The 25,271-nt window shown below is 37.4% G+C and overlaps 1 protein-coding gene and 1 non-coding gene across 3 annotated transcripts; both read right to left on the bottom strand.

Moving 5' to 3' along the window:
* Positions 1–10,319: 10,319 nt before the first annotated feature.
* TRNAS-CGA (transfer RNA serine (anticodon CGA)) lies at positions 10,320–10,401 on the bottom strand. Its single transcript has one exon. It is a non-coding gene; the product is annotated as a tRNA-Ser (tRNA).
* A 1,281-nt stretch (positions 10,402–11,682) lies between these two features.
* On the bottom strand, positions 11,683–24,429 carry LOC107805073 (putative beta-1,4-xylosyltransferase IRX9H). 2 transcript variants are annotated; one of them, XM_016629052.2, is made up of 4 exons: positions 22,676–24,429; positions 22,030–22,279; positions 21,620–21,826; positions 11,683–12,004 (listed from the first exon to the last, which is right to left on the bottom strand). In XM_016629052.2, exons 1-3 carry the CDS (start codon positions 23,575–23,577, stop codon positions 21,650–21,652), a joined length of 1,329 nt encoding a protein of 442 aa, XP_016484538.1. In that variant the 5' UTR covers positions 23,578–24,429; the 3' UTR covers positions 11,683–12,004; positions 21,620–21,649. The 2 variants fall into 2 exon arrangements, with proteins under 2 accessions (XP_016484538.1, XP_016484537.1); XM_016629051.2 differs by having other exon boundaries at positions 11,683–11,999; positions 22,676–24,428.
* Positions 24,430–25,271: the final 842 nt, after the last annotated feature.

Below are 25,271 nucleotides of genomic sequence, written 5' to 3'. Positions count from 1 at the left end.
ATCGGGTCGTTCGCCTCAGCAGTACTGAGTACCCCTATTATTATGGGATCGAGTCGTTCGCCTCGACAACTTTGTGCATAATAATTGAAATGGCTTCCGATTTAGGGATAATTGAGTTAGCGCCTTCACGGCCAGTCATGCCATGTTGGTAGTTTGATACGGACTCCTGATTTTATTTATTGTAGTTGCTCTTATTTGCTTCATTGATACTTGTTGTATTCTCACCATGTCTACTTTATGCACTTATATTATTATTATTTGACCTCTAGTAAGTGTCTAGTCGACCCCTCGTCACTACTTCTTTGAGGTTAGACTAGATACTTAATGGGTACGCATTATTTTCCGTACTCACGCTACACTTCTGCATTGATGTGTAGGTACTGAGACAGGTTCTACTAGTGGTTACATCGGCGCGTAGCCGATCATCCTAGAACACGGCCTCGATCAGTTCCCTATTTGTTTGAATGTTCAATAAAGATGGCAGGTCACCCAGTACTCTCCTCACATGATTCTTGTCACAAGGCGCAAGGTCTTTCCACCAGTCAAGTAGTGAAGGCGGGATATTCTGGACCATACCGAACTTGGGGATTTCGTGCTTCATTTTCTGTAAACAAACAAAGGTTATCCATTTCCCCCTCCAGATTTGACTACTTACGTAATAATAGTCAATAGGTTGGCACATTTTCTCCAAGTAATACACATAATATGATAGCGTCCATTGGGACTGTGGAAATCTCGTCGGACTTTGTACAAGGCTCATCTTAGCGGGTTGTTACGTTAACAACGCTTCAACCCATACTAGGTTTAGCATGATGCGTGTACATTTCAAATTAGAGTAGGGTTTCTAGAAGGGTGTACACTGGTACTCCCAAGTGGACAACTTGAGAGGGAAAGGCACGGGACCGTCGACTGCACCATTGATCGACTAGTCTATTGCAAGTAAGCCTTTTTAATTTAAAAAGGGTGATTTCAGGAAAGCGCAGACACTCATCAAGCGCCGCTATGTTGATAATTGGCACGAGTGGAATATGATGCGGAGCATGCTTTATGCTTGCATGATAAAAATACGTAAAAGCAGTAAATAAAATAGCAAAAGTGAACATGAAGAGAAAAGAAAATAAAGACAGAAAAGAGAAGTCAGTTTAGCTCAAAATATGTGCGAGAACGTAATGAAGCAGGTAGGGAAATAGGGATGGAAGAGTCATAATATAGAAGTCTTAGACAAGATGAAGGAGATGGAGAGAGGTCGTACATGCCATAGCAATTTAAAACAAATAAAGGAGAATAAGGGAAGGGATGTGCACGTCATAGCAGTTTAAAGCAAATAAAGGTGAATAAGGAAAGGGATGTGCATGTAATAGCAATTTAAAACAAATAAAGGTGAATAACGAAAGGGATGAGCATGTAATAGTAGTTTAAAACAATAAAAGAAAGTAATCCACATAAGTCAAGTTCATTATGGTAAAAACCTAAGTTTCCCCAGCAGAGTCGCAGTGTTGTCGCACCCCATTTTCTCGTGAAAGCGGGTTTTGACATGTGACAACTCTTTTTAAATGGGTATTGAAAGAGAAGAGTCGCCACCTAATAATTTTTAAGGTGCGTTAGGACACCCATTTGTAAATAACTCTGTTTGACTAGTCAACGCCACCAAAGATCGGGTAAGGGCTTAAATTACCTCAGAGAGAAGGTGTTAGGCACTCTTGGAGGTCCACAACTGTGTACCCCGGCCGAACTTTAGACTATGTGGATTATGTAATTAAGCTAGGTGATCAAATAAATAGAAGGGAAATTCAGAAATTGTAGAGTCTTATCAAAACATATGAGAATCGGTACAAGTCTTAATAACTACAAAGGTACAAACTGTATTGATCTATGTTGAATGACTAAGTGTAAATAACATGCACATAAAAAAGAGGAGGGGGTCCTAAGTTTTTTAGCCTAAAGGATCACCCCGTGCAATATAAATAATACTTCGCAACTCTCTTAAGGTAGAGGTTACTCGTATTATTCAGCGGGCACAGACTATCATCTACTGCTACCCGATTACTATGTTGAAGTTGTTTACTTAAAGGCATTCTAATTCAATTCTATATCATTCCCTATGCGTGCACTACCCGTCCCATGCCTATAGTCCAGGAGACTTTGGACCTACTATCATGTGGTTCTAGACTATACTTAGGTTGCTCAAAAATGATAAAACTATGCGACATTCAAAACATATAGAACTGCATACAATAGTAATAAAAAGGCTCAAGTTAACCTCCACACATAAGCACGAAAGCACGCAAACAGATTTCTGGTTAGGCAGTAGACAGAATTAAGACGTATTAGAATCCTTAAGTTCTGTAGGCATGATTTCTATATAATTCCAGTATTATACAGACAGTGTTGTAATTTCTAAACTAACGTATAGGCATATTAGAGCGTTACAAGTCCTATAGACAGGATATCTAATCGTTTGTGTAATAAGGTGGTGAAAACAATCCCATAATTCTATGGACATGTTCTCTAATAGTCGCATGATTAGGCAGTGAAGCCTCTTGAAAACACAGGATTAGTAGCGTCAATAAACACCCTATAGGCAGGATTTCTAACAATTAGACTTGATTTTATAACACTTTATCCCTATAGGTAGGCTATCTAAGTGAGGCAGTAGAAAAGCAGAATGAAGCAGTTGATTAATTTTAAACCTTATAGCCATAGTATCTAGATTAGCAAAAGTATTGCATTGTTGTATCCTATAGGCATATTATCTAAGAACGTTGAATAGTGGACATGGAAATAAGTGTAGCATATTTTGACAAGTTAAGTGAAGTGTGTGCATGATTCCTATCAGTGTGCAACATAAGTTAAACGAAACAAATAAGACATGCTGGATGTAATAGCAAATAGAACACATAGACCCTATATGCATGTTTTCTACCCATTCATGCAAGTATTAGAATTAACTTCCACATCATTCGTTATTACAAGTTATTACAGCCCGAATGAAATAATCAAATATAAATAATTACAGAAAAGACCACTATATACCCAATGATAGGACCAGTACAGATAACCCAGTGTTTCTCCTAAGCCTCCGACAACTCCATTAGACTCAAAAACCCAGCTCATAAGACCTGTAGTAAGTTTGAATCCAACAACCAAGCCCAAAAGCAACAGACTATATGTTGAACTAACTAACCCGGGAAGAAAGCCCACACACTAATTTTCTTAAAGCTGTAAAGCTAATTATCACCAAGATGTATAGACAAAATCATGTGACATGTTGGCAGGACACACACAAGACGAGTTCATGCTTGTATTTTTAGGGTACATGATTGATTATCTTGGGATAACAGACTCTTTCGAATGAAGTTGGAAACACTAGCATGGTCAAAACCAGCTTAAGAAAATTTTCAAATAGGGGATCTGATCATGAAAAGCAAAGGGAGCAATAAAGAACAGCCTCAATGTAGTAAGTTCAATATGGAAATTAACTGTATAGGTTCATGGTCGAGCAATTACTTAACAAGATAAAGTTATCACAGTACAAGAGACAATATCAAACTTCAACAGTAAGAGAAGCAATCATCAAATCTAATACTATTTTGCCATATATGGTGAAAGAAGGTCAGCTGTAAGATTTATTCCTAAGGTTTGAACTAGTATTAAGGAGTGCAGGATTCAGCAAAATAGCAGGTCCTCATGAACGACAGAACTAAAAGAGTAACAAGTTAGGCATGGACTAAATTACTTCCTAAGCAAGAGTTTGGTTGACATAACAATCCAGGACAGGGTAGGAAAGCAAGATTGACAACAAACATCATCATAACATAGCAAACTAAATAGGTTTAGTAGAGCCGGAATTCTCAATATGCAAAGACACATTAAGAGCTAGATTGTCCCATAAAGGCTGGATATTGCATTTTACCTTACAGACTATAAGTATTATTAAATAACCCGGGATTGAACTAAGTATGGAACACACAATAAAGCTCACAATTGGTTGGCATCACAGTTAAGAATTGGTCACAGTAGAGTATCAGATACATTAGAACACATGAGTTTGTCTATCGTAAGGATGCAGAACAAAGTAGGGGATAAATTAAGGGAGAGTAGCAGGTAATAAGCATTCAAACACACATATTAAGGTAAACATGCTTAAGAGAGACAACAATCATTCATATTAAACACAGGTAATAGACAAATCAGATTTGGGAATTTTAGGCAAGTTCAAATACTAGAAAAAGTTCAGAGTCACAAGACAACTTCAGAGCCTATAAGGCTGCATACAGATATGGAATAGAAACATATTGACTCACATAAATTTCAGTGGCATGAGTGTATAGAATACGAACACAAACAAAAGAGAATGAAATTGCGAAGGCCAAGGAACTTACCAGTTATCAAGTGATAAACAGATAAACAAGAAGAACAATCTCAACAGTACTCCAAATGTCAACAAAGAGGAGTAGAACCCAAAATCTCAGTGCGTCAGAGTTCCCAAGGGTTTCAGATGAACCCTTGGCAGTGCTCACACCAAGAAAAGTTAATTAGTCGAATTCCGGTGGTCCTGGCTTTCAGCCAGCCAAGAGCCAAATTTCATAATAATATAAAGTGAAAGAGTAAAAAAATAATAGTGATTAATGTCTCCTCCTTGGGGAATTTGAGAGAGGGGTTTATATAGTGTTGAATCAGGCGAGTAATCAAGGAAAGAAATCAAGCAAACATAAACCATAAAAAGAAAAATATTGCATGCAATCAGTAGAGTAACTGGTAAGGAAAGAAATCAAATTCCAAACCCTAATTAGGGTTCCTGGGTCACAAGCCAGCAAGTAAAGGCGAGAATCACCCTTTTCTCTCATGTATATGGACATAATATCGTCCAAATTCTATAGATCAAAGTCGATCTAGTCCGATCTCAGAAGGTCATACTTGCCAAAATCGAGCAAGTACTCAAGTAATTCCACAGACGCATACATAATAGCGAGGTATTACGAATAAGGTAAGTGAATCACAGAATGATTTCATATTTTAGGTCGGAATCGGAGAAGATTAGGGGAGGCGGTTGCTAGGGTTTGTTAGAAGAGAGGGGGAGTTGAGAGTATTTTGGGGCGGCCATTTTGGAGGTAATGGGTTAGGGTTTCAAGGATTTGGGTAATAAAAATAAGGGGGAGGTTGTGGGCCATTGATCTTTGAGATCAACGGCCAGGATTTAGTGAGTGGCAGATCGGGTTAGCGGATGGGTATAGGGTAGTGGGTTGCTGGTTTTAGGTTATGGGTTATTGGGCTGAGGTTTGGGGTACTTGGGCCATTAATTTGGCCCGAATAATTGGCTTAAGATTGGGCTGGATTTTAAATACAAGAAATTAAGGGAAACTAATTTAATAAAATAATTAAATAAAATATAAAAAATACTATTTATGAAACTTAATACTTTAAAATAATAACTGAAGATTATAAAAATATGAAAAAATTATTTTGACCCTAATTAAAATGACAAATGCAATTAATTGTAGAGTATAGGCTATTATTATAAAATTATATAAATAGCTCAAAAAATACAAATGTAATTATATAAAATGAAGTAGAATATTATAATACATACAAGTGGGTGTAGATAATAAATTTTGATGATTAATTCATCACAAAATAATTTGAAAGGATAATTAATAAATATTTAAACAATTTAAATGCAAGAAAAAATCATTTTTAAAGCCTTAAGAATTATGAAAAATTACTAAAAGCCCTTATATGACTCTTGTAAATTGATGACGATGCAGAAATGATATTTTAAAAGTATATATAATATTTATAAAATATGGGGACAAAATTGGGTATCAACAATGATGTTGTTTAAGCTTCTTGGGTCAACCAAAACACACTTAATTTTGAAATCTAAAACATTAAGAGAGATTACCAAAGTATCGTTATGTGGAAGAATAAGTTCGTCAGCGTCCTCCTCCGTGAAAGTGATATCATCTTTCGCGACTTCCCGGAGCCTCTTGTTATGAGTCACCGATATCTTTGTTTTCTTTGCTGACGAGAAGGTCACACCATTGACTTCATTTCCTCCAAAGATCATGTTGATAGTCATCCATTGTGACCCTTCTATTGCCTTCGAAGGCTCTGCATTATCCCGGCTTCTGCCATAGTTGTTCTTAGCTCGATCACTTAAGAACTCCCTAAGATTGCCATTCTTTAACAATGTCGCCACCTCTTCACGTAGATGCCGGCAATCCCCAGTTCTATGGTCGTGAGTCCCATGATATTCACACCACAAATTGGGATCCCTCTAGCTAGGATCAGATCGAATTGGCTTCGGGAACCGTGCTTCTTTGATATTCCTCATTGCTGATACCAACTCTATTAAGCTGATGTTGAAGTTGTAATCTGAAAACCTGGGATATGTGAAGTCTCGGGCCCCTGGAACCTCCTTCTCCTATAACAACCTGTTGTTCCGGCCATGATCGGTTCTTCTATCGAGAGAAAACCTACCCGATGACTGAGACCCTTTACTGCTACGACCTCCGGTTCTTTCATACAGTAGAAACAATCTCTAAAGGATCGCCGATCTGCATCAAAGTCACTTTTAAACTGGTTTTTCTCTTGACACGTCCCTTGGTTAATACTCGGGACCCAAGTTGATCGTCTTTTATCCTTATTTTTGACTCATAACGTTTATGGACATCTGTCTATGTGGTTGCTTGAAACTCGAGAAGGATTTCCTTCATCTTTTGGGAGACGTCGGAGCTCCGCGGATTTAAACCCTTTGTGAATGCCTCTGCTGCCCACTCATCTGGTATCGCCGGTAGCAGCATCATCTCTGCATGGAATCAGATCACAAATTCTCGCAGCAGTTTGGACTCGCCCTACGTAATCCTGAATATGTATGCCTTTCTAGCTTAAACCTTCCTTCCTCCGGCATGGGCCTTAATGAACGAGTCTACAAGCATATCAAAAGATTCAATTGAATGGTCGGGTAAGAGAGATTACCATGTCAGGGCCCCTTTTGTGAGAGTTTCACCAAACTTCTTCAGCAAGTCCAACTCGATCTCATTTTAAGCCAAATCATTCCATTTTACAGCCGTGGTGTAGGTTGTGATGTGCTCCTGCGGATCCGAAGTCCCATCGTATTTTGATATGTCCGGCATCTTGAACATATTTGGAATTAACTCTGGTGTTGCGCTCGTCTTAAACGGCAATTGTGTGTATTTCTTTGAATCTGGGCCTTTTGATATTGGCGCTGCGCCCGGAATCTGATCCATCCAAGCGTGAAACTCCTTCGCATTTCGATCCATTCGTTTGTTCATTTCCCTCAATAACCTCATGAGCTCAGTTTTGAAGGGATCATTCCCGTTGTTATTCCCTAATCCGCTATCGGTCCCTACGACTTCGTCGAAACTGACTTCACCCCTTGGGGTATTGTTATCAACCCTCTGAGTCGTTTGCTTTGCAGGAACACTGGGAGGAATTAGGACCCTTCTGTTCGTGTTATTAGAGACGCCTGACTGCTTGCTTTAACTTCGTTATCTCCCGATCCTGCCTTGAAAGGTGTTTCATGATCGCTTTCTACTATTCTCTCAAGATTTTTACCGTTTCCACAACATGTTCCTCCTCCGCATCATCGGGAGTTGGTTCCCGCACATGCCGAGGGTACTATCCTTTACGAACCGGAGTTGTTTTTTCACCTTCATTACGGGTGTCGTTGATTGAGTCATCATGTTGAGGCAAATCTTCGCGTTCCTTAACGTTTTGTGTGATGTTGACATCATTATCTGCCATATCTGGTTCTTACTAAGGAAAGAATCAAAAAAGGTTAGTAATAAACGAATGAATCAAAGCAATTGTGCAGTTGTCTATGCTTTACGGTGGGCGCCAAACTATTTACCCGCAAAACGATACAGTTGAATTTGTTACATGGTTAATAGACAAATGAATTGATTTGATCCAAAAATAATAAATAGATAAGATTAAAATTGAGATTTAACGATTGAAATTGAAGATGATAATGAGCTTAGATACGAACTCCACGTCTCCGAGAGCACAAATGGGAATAATAATAAAATGAAATAAAGATGTTAATTTCATAGCAAAATATTAAAGTATAACCTTTTTTGTATAAAATGGTTCATGTCTTTACAATGGCTTATGAGCAGGGGCGAAGCTACAATAGTAAATGTGGGTTCGGACGAACCTAGTGACTTTTTCTCGAATTCTGTATTTGTATTGAAAAATTTATTAAAAGAATATAAATATACAACGACGAACCCAGTAATAAAAAAGCTTTGGGTTCAGTGGATAGAGTTTTGGGTTCGGAGGCAACCCATACGGACCACGCGGGTTCTATACTGCCCAGAAGCAGTGCAATTTTAACTCATTTTAACTACGCTTCCTTTTCCTTCTTTTGAAAAAACCCACAAACTTATTACTGAGGCGAAAAAGAAAATGACAAAAGCTCCAAAACAACCCCAGTTGTCCTTCACTTCTTTGAAAGAGTTGTTCCCCAATCAAAATCAAAAGAAAAGTGAGGGAAAGAGTTAAGGTTTTAAAGTTTTTGTCATTACTTAAAATCAAAATCAAATGTACCAACTAGTCATATTTTTCTTCAAGGTTCATCCCTGCTATTCCATCTTCTTTTATTTGCTTGCCTTTCTTTTATCTTTTGATTTTTTAAGTAAATGTTACTTGATTTTAAAATTTTTGATTCCAAAGGCTGATTTTTCATTTCGACTTTTTATATTTGTATTTGTATGCATCCCCTAAAATCTTAGACCCCTCTCTTAATTTTTCTCAGCTTTGCCACGTGAATATGATTTGTGTATTAATTGGAGGGTGGATCATATATTTTGTTCTTTTTCATTACTTATAAATTTTTATAATATTTATATGGCTTCAAAAATTTTATTGACAAACAATAAGCAATTTAAATTCTTCACCTCTTTTATTTATATTTATTTTATTGTGCAAAATCAAATTAAAGTGAGATATTCAATTTGTAATGGTTGACTACAAAATAACTTTTTAAAAATAAAATAAAATTATATTTTATAGCAATATTTGCTTAGGCTAGAAAAGGATGTGGACATTAAGCCGGTGAGGGAACTTTGCATCATCTGATAATCTTTTTCATATATTAGCAAAAAGAAAAAAGGAAAGTACAAAAACTTTTCTATGCATCTAGTATTCATTATTCAGTAAACTTTTAGAACAATTATTCACGAGATATGGAGACTTGTTAATTTGCTTAAATTTGATATTTTCTTTGGCTACTGCAATGGTAGAAAGAACTTTTAATTTTATAAAGTTTTGCATTGATGATAACTTTTTGAATGATTGTTTATTTTTTATACAAAGAAGAAAATGTTGAAACTTAAAGACCTACCTAATGATGCATCACTTTTTATTTTTCAAAACATGACGAGCCGTCAAGTGCAATTATAACGATAATGTTTATAGTCATATATTGTGTTAAGTGGCCGTTACTTTTTAAATATATATTAAATATTAGTACTCGTTTCTTAGTGTTATAATTGTGTATATTAGCTTGAGGTCGCGGTCATGTCTTAAAATTCTGAACTCATACACTTAAAATCCTGACTCCACCTCTGCTAATGAGCCTGCTATTTATAGCTCTACCTAGGGAAATAAGATTCTAGGATCAAACCCCTCTTAAATGGTAATAAAAGAGTCATTGATTTGCATGTAACGGTTGACCTTCAATGCAAATATTCTCTGCAACGATCGTTTATTTATTATTAATGAATATTCTCCCATTGAATGTTATCCGATGATAGACCTTTAGACTTCTACCACCGATTGCACTCCCTTCGAGATTTATCCTGTATCGATTACATTCGTTGTATCATGTATTGGTTGTTTTCTGACTTGCCCTTTGTCTATCTTTGATTCCACGTGTTATGTTATCATTCGACCATCCGTTGTAAACCAATTTTACCCCATACAAAAGTACTACTAGTAAAGACAATACAAGAATAAAACAGAAAGTTGAAAAAAACAATTAGCAGTTTCAAATTAATTTGTGAAATTGATTTAAACTTTTTATTTCTTTTTGTAAAGGACTAAGAGTGGCTAAGATTTATGACAAAAATAAAGTTTGAGAAGCGAGTAATTTTTAATTATAGCTCTTCTGTTGTCAGTCTTCGGCATTAATGTTAAGATAGGCATCATAACCCTCGAAGTTCTTTTTTAGTTTTTTTGGGTCTATCCTCGAAGATTTATTCAGTCGAAAAAGAAAAGTAATACTAGTAAAGACAATAATGTAAGTTTTCAGACAAAAAGCATAAAACATAAAGTTGAAAATAAAAAACACTTAGCGTCGACAGCAGGATTCGAACCTGCGCAGGCAAAGCCCAACAGATTTCGAGTCTGTCTCCTTAACCACTCGGACATATCGACGCTTTCTTTATTTTTTTCCTCATCATCACTATATTATTGTATTCTTAACAATGGGTAAGTCGCCTAAAAAATATCATCAGCCGCCTTTATTATTCAGAGGATACCAAATATCGGGTGAGAAACCAAAAGGAAAAAATAATTCAATCATTCTTTTACTTTCATGAGAACAAAGAATTTTCTTGTTTAACTTTTTTTTGGGGGGGGGGGGGGGGGGGGAGTAACTCAGGAATTCTCTATTTATTCAATTTATGTGTTCATACCTTTTTTTGTGAAATAATTAAGAGAAAGGGAATAACGCTGAAATGATTGTCTCTAAATCGAGAATTGATTCCCTTAGAGAAACAGTATACATACTGAAACTCCGCGAACAATAATAGCAACCAGAGGCGGATCTAGGATTTTAGTTCTATGGGTTCAGCATTTAAATTTACGGATTCATATCTATTATTTATTGTAATTTTAGTGAATTTTTATACATAAATTTATGTTCCGCGTCAAAAGTACTGGGTTCAGTTGAATCCTATAGTTGTATGGTCCCGGTTAGAAACCAGCTTAATTTGAATCTTTAATGAATAGTTTTCTTACAAAATAACTTTTACTGAAAAAGGTTTTATTTGTGAAAGTCATAATCATCTAAAAGTTAGCTTCTGTGAAGGTCCGATGTTTTCGGGAAAAATCGACTGAAATATAATAATAAGATAATAGGCTTGCTTTTTCATTTTTTTTTATTGAAACTAGTAGGCTTGTCTCCTTATACCTGGTGTATCCTAATTCACCCTTGTTTTAAAAAAAACAAAATTATTCCATGAAAAAAAGATAGCCAGTAGGCCCATTTAAAAATATACTATAAATAATTGAATGCATACTAAAATTGTTAAAGAAAACAATAAAAGAAATTCGCTTTATGATTTTGCTACTCCACATTTAGTCCTGGGCTGCAGTTGGATTTTTATAAATGCATTCCACTACACAGAAGAAGAATCGAAAAGATAAATACTCCATGCATTCCATCTTATATGTAAAAAAAAAATGGACTAGACACAGTTTTAATGATTTATAAATTATATTAGTTATTACTAGAAGAAGATATTAAAGTAATGGTTTAAAAATTAGCTTGATAAAGAAAAATCAGATCAAAGATTGAAAGTTGAAGAACATTGAATTTGAAATTTGGTATCTGTGAAAGAATTGTATAAAAATGAGATAATGTCAAACAATTTGAGATGTTAGCGGAGAACTAGCACTTTAAAATATGCACAAGTCTTACTGAAATGCAGCCAGTTCAAGAACAAAACTCCTTTGCAGCATCAACTTGGATTACAAAAACTTCGGTTGATAGAATTGACTGGGAACTTGAAACTCACCTATCAGTTGTAAATAATTTCCAACATGGCCACAATTTTTCTGCTTACACCGCTATGCAACTGTACAAATTAATATCTACTGATATAGCAGCAGAACAGGAAAAGGGAAGAGGAGGGTCGGGGGAGGCAGGAAGGGGCAGAGAACTGGTTTCCTTCGTCTCTCTAGATGCTATAGCGTGTAGTTAACTGATAGCATTCCGGTGGTTGGTCCGATAAATATTTGCAGCAGATTCCCTGCACTAGAAAAAAAAACGGGAATAACACCATCATGAAAAGTCAAGGGAAGTCTTTCTCCAAATTTCAGAGTCAAATAAGAATGCAGCAATGAATTTAGATGCTATTGTTCTCCTGATCGCTTATATATTTATCCTCTACGGCACCATTCAAGATGAGGTCACTCTCCCAATACCTTCTGCCTTGATGTTACCAAAGATCATTGTATAAAATTTGATGGTGCACAATCCAGAAGGCTTTCTATTTCTTGTGTATATGAACAGTTGAGGTCTTAGCAAGCATATTTCTCTTTGTATGATATTAGTTTTTCTCCACGAAGAGTTCATACAATATTTTTGTTCTAAGAATAGCAGTTTTAGTGTGAGCTCCAAACACTTTTAGAGTTAAAAGACATTCAATCTTTCAGTCATTTGGGTAGCATATACAAAAACATTGCACGTGGCGACTAGGAAACTGATCCCTGAATCTCAAAATGCATTTGTAGAGGGGAGGCAAATTGTGGATGCGCATAGTGGCCAACAAATGTTTGGATGCAAGGAAAAAGCAACGGGTAAAAGGTGTCGTTTGCTAACTAGACCTGGAGAAAGCATATGACCGTGCTAACTGGGCCTCTTTGCTAGATATGATGAGAACTATGGGATTTCGAATAAATGGAATCAATATTAGGAAGCATGCAACTTGACGAGACAGTCAGGTAGTTGATCCTAATCAATGGCACCCCAATAGACTACTTCCAGCCACAAAAAAGGTTGAAGCAAGGGATCCCTGGTCCCCTTTCCTCTTTGTGTTACTTGTGCAAGTCCTCAGTAAAATGATTAGCAGGCAGTAAAAAAGGAAATTGATCAAGGAAATTTCACTGGTAGGGAAACACAAAACATGATTGGTATTCCACATCCTATATGCAGGCGATATCCTGGTACTCTGGTTCAGAGGAATCACAACCAAGATACTTGAAAGGGAACATATTGAAAGCTGTTTCTGGGTTACATGTCAATTTGGGAAAAAGTGAACTCTTTTCTGTTAGAAATGGGAACATGAAGTCATTAGCAGCTATATAGGGACGTAAAATGGAAATTTTCCTTCTATGTACTTGGGCCTTCGCGCCGGAGCTAAACATGGTCACATAGACATGCTGATCTGTGACAGAATGTGGTGGAAAACGTGAAAACAGGCTTGCTTTATGGGAAAGGTGATATCTTTCTTTGGGGAATAGAATCACCCTAAAAAATAGTTTAGTGGATGGGATTCCATGTCATAACATTCAACACCTCAAAAGGAAGTGAAACAACTGGAATATACTTGGTAAGGTGGAGCTGGGTTACACACCCTTAAAAGTGGGGAGGTCTGGGAATTAGAGAGTTCAGGATGCAATGTGGAAGAAAGTTATCATCACAAAAGTATGGTTTGGATGGGCCATGGTGCACTAAACAAACAGCTCGGGCATATGGTGTATCTCTCTCGAAGAGAATTAACAGCCGCTTGGGTGAATTTCAAAAATTAACACAGATTGTAGTACGTGATGGACAAAACCAGAACGTGGATTGACCCATGGTTTGATCAAATCCCTTAAGAGAGGCCTTCCCTGAGTTTTGGGCATAGTTGTAACCAAGAGGCACTATTGCAGAATACTGGAATAGTGAAAGATTCAATTTAGGGCTTAGGAGGAACTTTTTGACTGTGAAATAGAAAACTTAGCACAATTACTATTCATACTAGCAGGCATACAAACTCAGCCAGATAAACCAGATTCTCTAGTCTGGAAAGGAGACAAGAATGGCAATTCACTGTAAAACTATGCTACCAATTGTTTTCCAGCTGATGCACAAGAGAATTGGCCCTGGAAAGCAATCTGGAGAACAAAAGCTTCCCTAGAGCAGCTTGTTGCGGCTGGTTGGTTGTACATGAAGCATGCTTGATGGAGGAAAATTTATCAAAAAATGAGGATTTAAAGTGTACAGTAGACTTTTTCTATGTGAAGACTACACTGAGTTCTCTGCTAAACCCTGTCCTTAAATGTTTTTGTGGTGCAATGGCCATATCTGTCAATACTAAAGGAGGCAAGTACTCGAATGGACAGAAATTGAAGAAGCGACTCACAAACTTTTGAAAGACTTTCCCATTGTACAATTCTTGGTCTTTGAGGAAGGTAAGTGATAGCATCCCTGAAATCTTAACTCCAATGGAGACAAAGGAATTTCAAGACAAGCTTATTAGGCTTCAATTAGCAGTTAAAAAGTATATTATGGTGGAAGAAGAGCTCGAGCCCAAGGAAGATCTTTTGGCCAAGTCTTACAAGTGATGGCCCAAATTGACGTCCAAGAGGAGGTGGGTTGGGGACCAAGTCAACCCAAAAATGGAGCAAGTCAAGCGGTCCAAACTAGTGTTTTAACTTAGTTTCTACAAATTGCCTTCAGACTTATTCCATTCTATGTTGACCCCGCCTTTAAGGCTTGTTGAATAGCAATGTGTTGCAGCCTTCTATGCACCTATGTAATATCATAGGGTTGGTAGCAACCCTCTTATATGTTCCTATGTAAAGGGGTGCTTTCTTCATGATTGTAACTTCACTTTTGATGAATATTATTACTTGAGAGTTCTTTTGAACATTTGATGCTTCTTGTTTTGAGATTTATGTTTCAACCTAACTAGTTTGTAGATCAAGGTAGTAAGATAACTTCTTCTTTGATACCTTTTAGTTTCTTCTTGGTATTCTTAGTGATTAGTGCTTGTTACTAATTGTTGTCTAACGTTACTCACGAAGCGGTCAAGATCCAAATATGAGTTTTTGATTTGTTTCTCAAGATTCGAATCAAGCTTTTGATTTGCATTTAATTTTAATTTATCGTCCAAATACCGAAAGATCATGTGACACAGCCCCACCTGGCACCCCAAATGCAACTCACCTCATCCGGTGGCGAAGCCACCTTAGACTAAGGAGTGTCAATTGACACCCCTTCGTCGAAAAGTCACACTGTGTAGCTAGGCCAAATTTATCTTTTTACGTGTATAGACTATATATTGAATCTCCTTAGTTTCTTCGAGTGTATACTTCTTTATATCTTGACACCTCTTAGTGAAATTACTGGCCCAGCCACTGGTCCTCATCCTCCCCCCACCCCTCTCCCATTCCCGTCCCTCCCCCATTCCTCTTATCGTGCCCACATATTGTTCCTCCATCGCCATCCCAGATCCTCTCGAGTGGTGCTAGGTACTGCCTTTCCCCTCATTGCCATCCCTACTCTTGGTGGGTGGAAGATCTTAGGGTAATTTGGTAGCAAAGAAGCAGCAATTTGGATCCAAGCTGCTTCGTAGGATAAGTTAGGTAGCAAATAAGCAAGGGTTTGATATAAGCTATTTTATGTTGCTAAAATTCTTGTTGTGTATACCATATTAGAGGAAAGAAAAAAAAAACTCAGAATTACGGAGAATGTAGATTGATATTAGTAGAGTGGTATAGAGAAAGTCAATAACTTTAGTTTCTGTTTAGATCTTGAACACCCTTGCACCACAATTCAACAGAGGAAACACAAGTTAAATAGTTTGATCTTCCCATTAAGGGCTCCGAAGTAATCATGAAGCTTGAATTTCCGGAACCCTTGTTTTTAGAACCAAATATATCGACTCCCAAAGACATTGTTAGACCAAATAATTAAGAGGTCACAGAAACAGTCAAGAAGCAGCAGAAAAAGGACATTGTAGCCGCTGGAAACTAGAAACAGTCGTCGGAACTTGCAACAAGTCGCCAAAAAAGAAAAGGTTATCGGAATTAGGTGTAACCTGGATGGTTAGGGTGGGAATTGCCTTGTGAACAAGCTTTCCTGAAGAAGGTTGGCCAAAAAATGGCCGGAAAAGGTCCCACGCGCCGGTGCGGGGACCAAATCTCGCCGGGAAAAAACTTACTTTGATTGGCGCGTGACACCTCTGATGCCGGAGATTTTTTTGGGGTTTGGTCGCCGGGAGTTGGGGGACCTTGTGGTGATGTTGGTTTTCGAACAATACAGACAGAAATTGATTTGACGTAAATTTGCCCTAGAAAGTCGCCGGAAATTGATGCACGGCGACTGTGTGGCTTTCCCCATGTGAGAAATAATACACGGGAAAACTATATTATTGATGTACATTAACTATAATACAAGTACCCCTATTTATAACAATACATAATATATACGCTACTCCTATTGTATGTAGGACTACACTTAACCAAAAAAAGGTTAGTGATGGAGATGAAAATGCCAAAGCACTTTGGGAAAAGATAGATGCTCAATTGCATAGTATCTTGTGGCGATCTATTGATCTCAAGCTGATGCCCTTGTTTTGTTCACTCCAGACGTGTCATTTAGTTTGGGAAAAGGCTCACACTTTATATACTAATGACATATCTCATTTCTATGATGTGATAGCGCGAATGACAAACTTGACAAATAGGAATTGGATATGTCTACTTACGTGGAACAAGTACATGCAATCATGGAGGAATTTGAGAAGTTGATAACAGTTTCTGCTAATATTGAAAAGCAACAAGAGTAACGACAGAATATGTTTTTAGCTCTTACACTAGCTGGACTTCCTAATGGCCTTCATTCAGTACGTGACCAGATTTTGGCTAGTCTGACCGTCCCTACAGTTAATGAATTATTCTCTCAATTATTTCGCCTTGTTGCAGCACCAAATGATCTCATCACAGACACTTGACTCCTCTGTTCTCGCATCCCGGACAGTGAAAAACCGGGCATCTCAAACTATGGAGAATAGACGAGGAGGAGGTCGTTTTGGAAAATCTCAACCCAAATGTTCTTATTGTAATAAACTTGGACACAGTTATACAGTGTGTTATTCTTTACATAGTCGACCACCCAAAAATGCTTATGTTGCTCGGACCGAGACTACAGCTAACCAGGGATTTTCTGTATCTGAAAGGGAATATAATGAGTTCCTTCAGTATCGAGCAAGTAAGCAGACATCTCCACAAGTAGCCTCGGTTGCTCAGACTGATACTTCTGTTATTGGTAATTCTTTTGCTTGTGTTTCTAAGTCTAGTACTCTTGGACCGTGGGTCATGGACTCAGGCGCTTCTGATCATATACCTAGTAATAAATCACTTTTGTCGGATATTATATATTCACAGTCTCTTCCCACTGTTACTTTAGCCAATAGATTCCAAACTAAAGCAAAAGGAGTTGGACAAGCTAATCCCATATCTTCTGTCACTCTAAATTCAATCTTTATGTCCCTGGCTGTCCTTTTAGTCTTGCATTTGTTAATTGTTTGACTCGTGCCCTCCATTGTGGTATATATTTTATTGATGATTCTTTTATTATGCGGGACCACAGTGCGGGACAAATGATTAGCACAGGGCGTGAATTACAAGGCCTTTACTACCTTAACTCACTCAATCCCTCCTGAGCATGTCCTGTTACAGATCCTCCAAACCTAATTCGCAGACGTTTAGGACATCCGAATTTTTCCAAGCTTCAGAAGATGGTGCCTAATTTGCCTACATTAGATTGTTGAGTCGTGTCAGCTTGGGAACATACCTGAGCCACCTTTCCGCGTAGTGTTGAGAGTCATGCAAAATCTGTTTTCTCTTTAGTTCATTCTGATATACGGGGTCCTAGTAGAGTCAGCTCAATCTTGGAATTTCGTTATTTTGTTAGTTTCTATAATGATTATTCAAGATGTACTTGGCTTTTCTTAATGAAAGATCGTTCTGAGTTGTTTTCTATATTCCAGAGTTTTGTGTTGAAATCAAAAATCAATTTGGTGTTTCTATTCGCACTTTTCGCAGTGATAATGCCTTAGAATATTTATCCTCTCAGTTTCAGCAGCTTATAACTTCTCAAGGAATTATTCATCAGACATCTCCTTATTACCTCTCAGCATAATGGGTCTGCAGAGAAAGAATAGGCATCTCATTAAGACTGGTTGCACACTTCTTATTGAGTCTCATGTTCCGTTGCATTTTTCGGCGATACAGTTCTCACAACTTGTTATTTGATTAATCGGATGCCTTCATCTCCCATCCAAACTCAGATTCAGCATTCAGTATTATTTCCCCAATCACCCTTTATACTCTCTTCCCTCTCCTGTTTTCGGGAGCACATGTTTCATTCATAACTTAGCCCCTGGGAAAGATAAGTTAGTTACTTGTACTTTCAAGTGTGTTTTCCTTGGTTATTCTCGTGTTCAAAAGGAATATCGTTGTACTCACTTGATCTTCGCAGGTACCTTATGTCAGTTGTCGTCACATTTTTTGAGTCTAGACCTTGCTTTACCTCTTCCGACCACCTTGATATATCTGAGGTCTTACCTATACCGACCTTTGAGGAGTTTACTATAGCTCCTCCAACATCCTCACCCACAGAAGTCTTACCCATACCAACCATTGAGGAGTTTTATACTTTTATATCTTTTTTGTCCTCTATTTCCATCCCTAAGTCTACAGGTGAAGCTCTGTCTCATCCAGGATGGCGACATACTATGATTGACGAGATGTCTGCTTACATACGAGTGTTACTGGGGAGCTTGTTCTTCTTCCAAGTAAATCTATTGTTAGTTGTCGTTGGGTTTATGCAGTCAAAGTTGGTCTGGATGGCCAGGTTGATCGACATAAGGCTCGTCTTGTTGCCAAAGGATATACTCAGATATTTGGGCTCGATTACAATGATACTTTCTCTCCTATGACTAAAATAGCACCAGTCCGTCTTTATCAATCCATGGCTGATGTTCGGTATTGGCCTCTCTATCAGTTGAACATTAAGAATGTTTTTCTTCACGGTGACCTTGATGATGAAGTTTACATAGAGCAACCACCTGATTTTGAGCATTGTTGCTCACGGGGAGTCTCGTGGCCTTGTCTGTCGCTTGCACCGATTACTTCATCGTCTAAAGCAGTCTCCTTGAGCCTGGTTGGGTAAGTTCAACACAGTTATCCAGGAGATTGGCATGACTCATAGTGAAGCTGATCACTCTATGTTTTATCGGCATTCTGCTTCAAATGTCAATGGTATTATTAAATTGAAGCAATACCTCTTTCAATACTTTCAAACTCATGATCGGGGCAGATTAAAGTATTTTTTAGGTATTGAGGTTGTTCAGTCTAGCTCAAGTATTGTGATCTCACAATGGAAGTATACCTTAGACATTCTTGAGGAGACAGGAATGACAGGCTGTAGACCTGTTGACACTGAGATGGATCTGAATTCTAAACTTATGCCAGGACAGAGGGAGTCGCTTAGCGATCCTGAAAGATATAGGCGGTTGGTTGGTAAATTAAATTACCTCACAGTGACAAGACCTGTTGTAAGTCAGTTAATGGACTCTCCATGTGATAGTCATTAGGATGAAATTGTCCGCATTTTTTGGTCTGTAAAATCAGCTCCGGGCATAGGGTTATTGTTTGAGGATCGAGGCCATGAGTAGATCGTTAGATACTCAGATACTGATTGGGAATGATCATCTTTTGATAGACGTTCTACATACGGATATTGTGTTTTAGTAAAGACGCAATTTGGTGCCTTGGAAGAGTAAGAAACGGAATGTGGTTGCTCGGTCTAGTACAAAAGCAGAATATCGAGCAATGGCTATGGCAACATGTGAGCTAGTTTGGATCAAACAATTGCTCAAGGAGTTGAAATTTGGTGAAATTAGCAGAATGGAACTTGTGTGCGATAATTAGAGTCGTCAAAATGGGCTTGGCCTGTGAGGCCAGCCCAACCCAGCCTGCTACTTGGGTAGGGTTGAGCTAGGATTTTTTGAGTCCATCTAAAACTAAGGCTTATAAGCCTGACCCAAGTCAGCCCGCTGGCCCTTGAGGCTTGACCGAGGCTGGGCCTGGGACGGCCCGTGGGCCAAAAATTAATTAAATTCAAATTAATTAACTATTAAATATTTAACATTTAAAAAAGTAAAAACTAAAAAAACTATTAAATGCAATCCCCATTCCCCAACCCTAGATTGCTTATTTACCCTTCCATATCAACTATAATTTAGATTTTTGACATGCAAGTAATATGACAAAACTAGTTTTTCTTTCGCTTAATTAATAACGAACTCGAAAAGTTTTAGGTGGCCAATAATAATCTTGTTTCAAAAGAAAATATTACTTTAAGTGGCCAATGATCAGTTTGGATTAATTTAATATCTTACTAATATTTAAACTGCTCTTCAGTATAGAAAAATATCAATTTTAAATACACAAAAAACAAAAATTGACCACTAGCAAATTTCAGGAATTTTAAAAAATTTAAGGACTGTAATGATGAAATCAGCAAATGATGTTAATCCTAAGTTAAAAAACCTCAGCATATAAACTTAATGAAGCAATCCCTGAATTTGAGGAAAATGAAAGAAAAGCATTAAGAAAATATTCATGTAACTTTAAAAAAGAAGAGCTAGAGATATAGAGAATTTGCATTTCAATTACGAGATTCCTCGTCACATATCAAGCTTTTTGTACGCATATCAAGCAAACAGATGTTGTTTACATGATTAATCGACTATGCCACAAAAAATTATTTAAGGATTTAAAGAAATTCTTTTTTCTAAAAAAACATTGAAGGGCTGGGTTGGGCTGGTCATTTTAAGGCCCATTCATGTGGCGGGCCGAGCCATCCTAGCCCACCAAATTTAAAAGCCCATGAGGCTTGGGCTGGCCCGTTTTGACAGCTCTAGCGATAATGCTACCCTTCATATTGCATAAAATCTGATGTTCCATGAGAGAACTAAACACATTGAGATTGACTGTCACTTCATCAGAGAAAAGATACTCTTAGGAGATATTACTACAAAGTTTGTGAAGTCGAATGATCAGCTTGCAAATATTTTCACCAAGTCTCTCACTGATCCTCATATTAGTTACATATGTAAGAAGCTCGGTACGTGTGATTTGTATACACCGGTTTGAGGGGGAGTGTTAGATAATTAGTTGTTATGTAAATAAGCATAGTCCTACATAGAATAGGAATAGCGTAGGTATTGTATATTTTTATAAAATAGGGGTTCTTGTATTATAGTTAATGTACATCAATAATATCGGAAACAGCTCGGACAAGAGTGGGTTGCTCTAGTGGTGAGCACCATCCACTTCCAACCAAGAGGTTGTGAGTTCGAGTCACCCCAAGAGCAAGGTGGGGAGTTCTTGGAGGGAGGGCGCCGAGGGTCTATCGGAAACAGCCTCTCTACCCCATGGTAGGGGTAAGGTCTGCGTACACACTACCCTCCCCAAACCCCACTAGTGGGATTATACTGGGTTGTTGTTGTTGTTGTTGTACATCAATAATATAGTTTTCCAGTGTATTATTTCTCATAGTTTTCATAATTGGAAATTGTGACTTAGGTTGGAGACTCCTCAGCATGTGATTTCCCAAAATACTTAATAATGATGATGATGATGTCGTCATAAACATATGGAAATCGCTGAAATTATAGCAGCAAATTGAAAACCGACAGTGGAGAAGGAGGAAATGGAAGAAGGGGGTTATTTCTTCTAGCATGACAAGCGGACAACTCATACGGTAGAAGTTACAACAGATAAATGAATAAACTTAAAACTGGAAACAAAGAAAACTGTAAAAGAGCTAGTAAGGAGCTTCATGGGGAATATATAGACATAATTCACGCACCTTGTTAATGCTCAAGAATCTCTCTGTATGTCAAAATTGTAATCCAATTGAAGTAATGGTGCTTGAGTAATTCTTCACAAGCCACTCATGAGGATATGGGTACAACGTGTCTGTGTTGAATTGCCAAACCGTGATTCTCGAACAGTGCATTGGTAAGCATTCCATTTGGCTTTCATCTTCTACCACTTGTTCGATAAATGTGCTCACCTGCAAATAAAATCATTAGGGTTGACATATTCGCACACGGTAACACAGATAACAGCTGTAATATCCCTTTCTCCCAAGGGTGATTGGGTACAGTGCTCCAACTTCAAATACATTTTCACTAGCCATGCTCTTGAAGAAGTATCCACTAACAGAATATCTATTTTTATTAACAATCATCAAAGATCCAGGAACACAAAACTCACTTGGGAACCAGCTATGGCTGTATCAGACTGCCTTATAGGTTCTAGTGTTGGTCGGTGCCACCTCTTAGGATCCCAAAGTATCGTACTATTGAACGCAAATCCCGATATTTCTGCATAGAATCTCTGAAATCTTTTTGCTCTACCTTCAGTGTGCCAACCTATAACCTGAGAGGCGTTACAGATTGGACCCTGCAAGATAACGTTCCTATTATTTTCAGCTAGTCTTGCCACAATCCATGTCCCGAACCGGCTGCATACAACAATTTTTTATCAAAAAAGTTGATAAATAGGATTACAGACTCAGCGGATTACCTAGAAGGGCGTGATTCATCGCGTTTAAAACAAATGCTTATAATGAGAAAAGATATAGTGAGAGGCACCCAAGATCAGAGTGATCAAGATGCAAATGACAGTTGACCTGTTAAGGATTTAAACATGAATTTCCCAATATAACTATAAACAAAATAATAACAGCTTATGCGAGATTATCGAAATGAGAACAAGCAATTATGAACCAAATTGAGCATAGGTAATGTTCCCTAAGGATATATCCTACTGGAAACTTTCTTCCACTTGGCTTTATGTCACAAAAGTAAAATAAGGTCGCTAACACGCAAAAAGTAAGAAAATTTAACAAATAGAGTACCTGATCTGTCTCATCTGCTCGAATAAATCAGCAGAGTATATGTTGTACTCATCAGCAAAATAGACAATACCATCTAGATGGTGTGTTTCAATGTGAGAGAGTGCAACATTCCTTAGGTGCACATTTTTTTCTTTCACATCAGTTATGTTCTTGCTGCACACAAGATGCCTGTACATAACTCCAGTTCTTCTCAATATATCAGCAGTTTCAACAGACTGAGAATTCATCTCAACAACTATCCACAGCAAAGGAGAAGGCACCAACTTTAATCCATAGGCTAGACGATTCAGATAGTATGCTTGAAATGGCCGAGTTTCTGTAGGTGTCACAATAATCAAAAGGTTACGGGACAACATAAATTCTTGTTCAAGTGACTGGTTAAAGGAGGTATTGTTGGAAATTTCTTTTTTCAGTTCAACATGTAATAAGTTAGGCTCTGATGTCGAATTATCCACGATAGGCAAGTCCTCAGTGGTTGAAGTCACATTTCTAGATACGTCATATGAGCGAGCATTTTCTTCGACCTCAAAGGAGAAAGCTTGATGTTTAGATATAAAATTTGTTGACAAATTTAGTGAAACAAATGGAGTGAGGCCAATAAATACTCCAAGCACGAAGCAGAAAAAGAATTGAAGAAGAGCTCTCCTCCAAATGAGCCCCTTCAACTTTGACCTTTCCAGGGGCCTAGAAGATCTTCGCGACAAAAAACCAAGTACAAATGTTTGAACCTTGTACAATGCATAATCCAATGAACCAAGAGAAGACAGCAACGTACCAGTTGGTGTATAGCTATGAGTACATGATGATGACTTGGACAAAGGAGAGGCAACAAGACATGCTTCTCCATTCATAGTACTACCAGGACGAGGCACTGGGGACAATGTTCTTCTAATAGAAGCCATAATAGTAATCAGACAACCTTAAATTGTTTCAAAGAGACTCTTGCCAGAAGTAACCAATATGATGTCCACTGAATTTGACACACGAAACTAATACCTTAGGCCTTATCCAACTCTATCAATATAATGAAAATTTCTGAAACTATATTAGCTTAAAATGAGGGAAAGCTTATAAAGACCAGAATAGATAATAACTCCATCTTAGTACATCAAGTACACTGAAAATATCCTCAATAATGACAAATTCAGCACAAGCTCAATCAACCTCGAAGCAAAGTTCAACCAACTATTTGACTCTTTTAGCAGCACAAGAGTCAATCACAATACACTGTCAATTGCTCAACATTCAAAACTTTTCTTACACTGTCAATTGCTCAACATTCAAAACTTTTCTAAGTATTGATCTATACTCAAACAATGAAAAGCCATGTCTATCAAGAATCAAAACATTGTAACAGAAGAGCACAATACCATCAACCGAATCTTGAATGAAGTCAACAAAAGGCCAATACCCATAAAAGAAAAAGTCAATTCTGACCTCAAGAAAACGCCAGATTTGAACTTGAAATGAGCAAATCTTGAGTTCAACTGCAAACGGTTACTTCATTTTCTTCCAATAAGAAAAGGGTCATCGATCTTTTTTCGGTATTCAACTCAATAGGAGCACAACGAACAAGAAAAAGGAACAACCTCTTTTTGAGACAATTTAGTTAAGGGCAATGACGAAAAGAGAAACTTCAAAAACCTTTGTTGGGGCAATTAGTCAAACACAAAATGAGCTGAAAGTGTTCAATGTTTTGAATCTTGAGCGAAAGAGTGACTGCCGTGGACACAGTAAAAATAAAAAACAGAGCAATGGCATTTACGAGCACTCTTTTATCTTTTCTTTTTCTTTTTCTTTTTCTTTTTCCTTTTCAATTACATTACTTTATAATATGACTTTTTATGTTGAAACATCTCACAAATTTTTCAATCATTACATGAGCGGTATTACTGTTTCAAAAAAAATTATTTTGATATAATATTTTTATAAGACAAAATTAACAAGTTACTACTTTAATAATGTTCTAGCACTGCTCAAGAATTGTATAGTTAATTAATTAATAATGTGACAATATGAGCCCAATATATTTTACTACTTTCCATTTTTGTTTTAAAAAATACTGTTCCTACTAAAGAATAATAAGAATACTAAAAGGGACCACACAAGAGAAAATGTCTCCACCTTATAGATTCCTCATGTTATAGTGTCATGGGAAAGTTTTAGTGTCAGAATAATAACTTTCAGAATTTGTTTTAGTTTATAGTGTCATGCGAAAGTTATACATTGTGATAAGAATCTTTGAGAGTGAATAATTAGATGGGGATATTTTGCAAATACCCATTCGCCACAAATTATTTACTCACCCCTATGGGTGTTCATCGGTCGGTACGGTATTTTGACGTTTCGGTTTGATATTTTCAGTATTTGGTATCCTAAAATGCTATACCAATATCATACCTAATAAAATTCGGTTTTTGCCTTTCGGTTTCGGTTTATTCGGTACGGTAATTTCAATTTATTTGGTTCTAAAGTAACTTCTGAACGTTATATTTAGGGGAGAATAACACCTTAACTAGCCAGCAAAATTAAAATTATAACTAACCAACAAAATCAATCTTATGAATGCAACAACACTATACATCATATATGGGAC

This window comes from Nicotiana tabacum, chromosome 23 (assembly GCF_000715075.1).
Source record: "Nicotiana tabacum cultivar K326 chromosome 23, ASM71507v2, whole genome shotgun sequence".
Classification (NCBI taxonomy): domain Eukaryota; kingdom Viridiplantae; phylum Streptophyta; class Magnoliopsida; order Solanales; family Solanaceae; genus Nicotiana; species Nicotiana tabacum.
The sequence above is the reverse complement of the archived record's forward strand: the minus strand, read 5'-3'. Positions and strand labels throughout refer to the sequence as shown.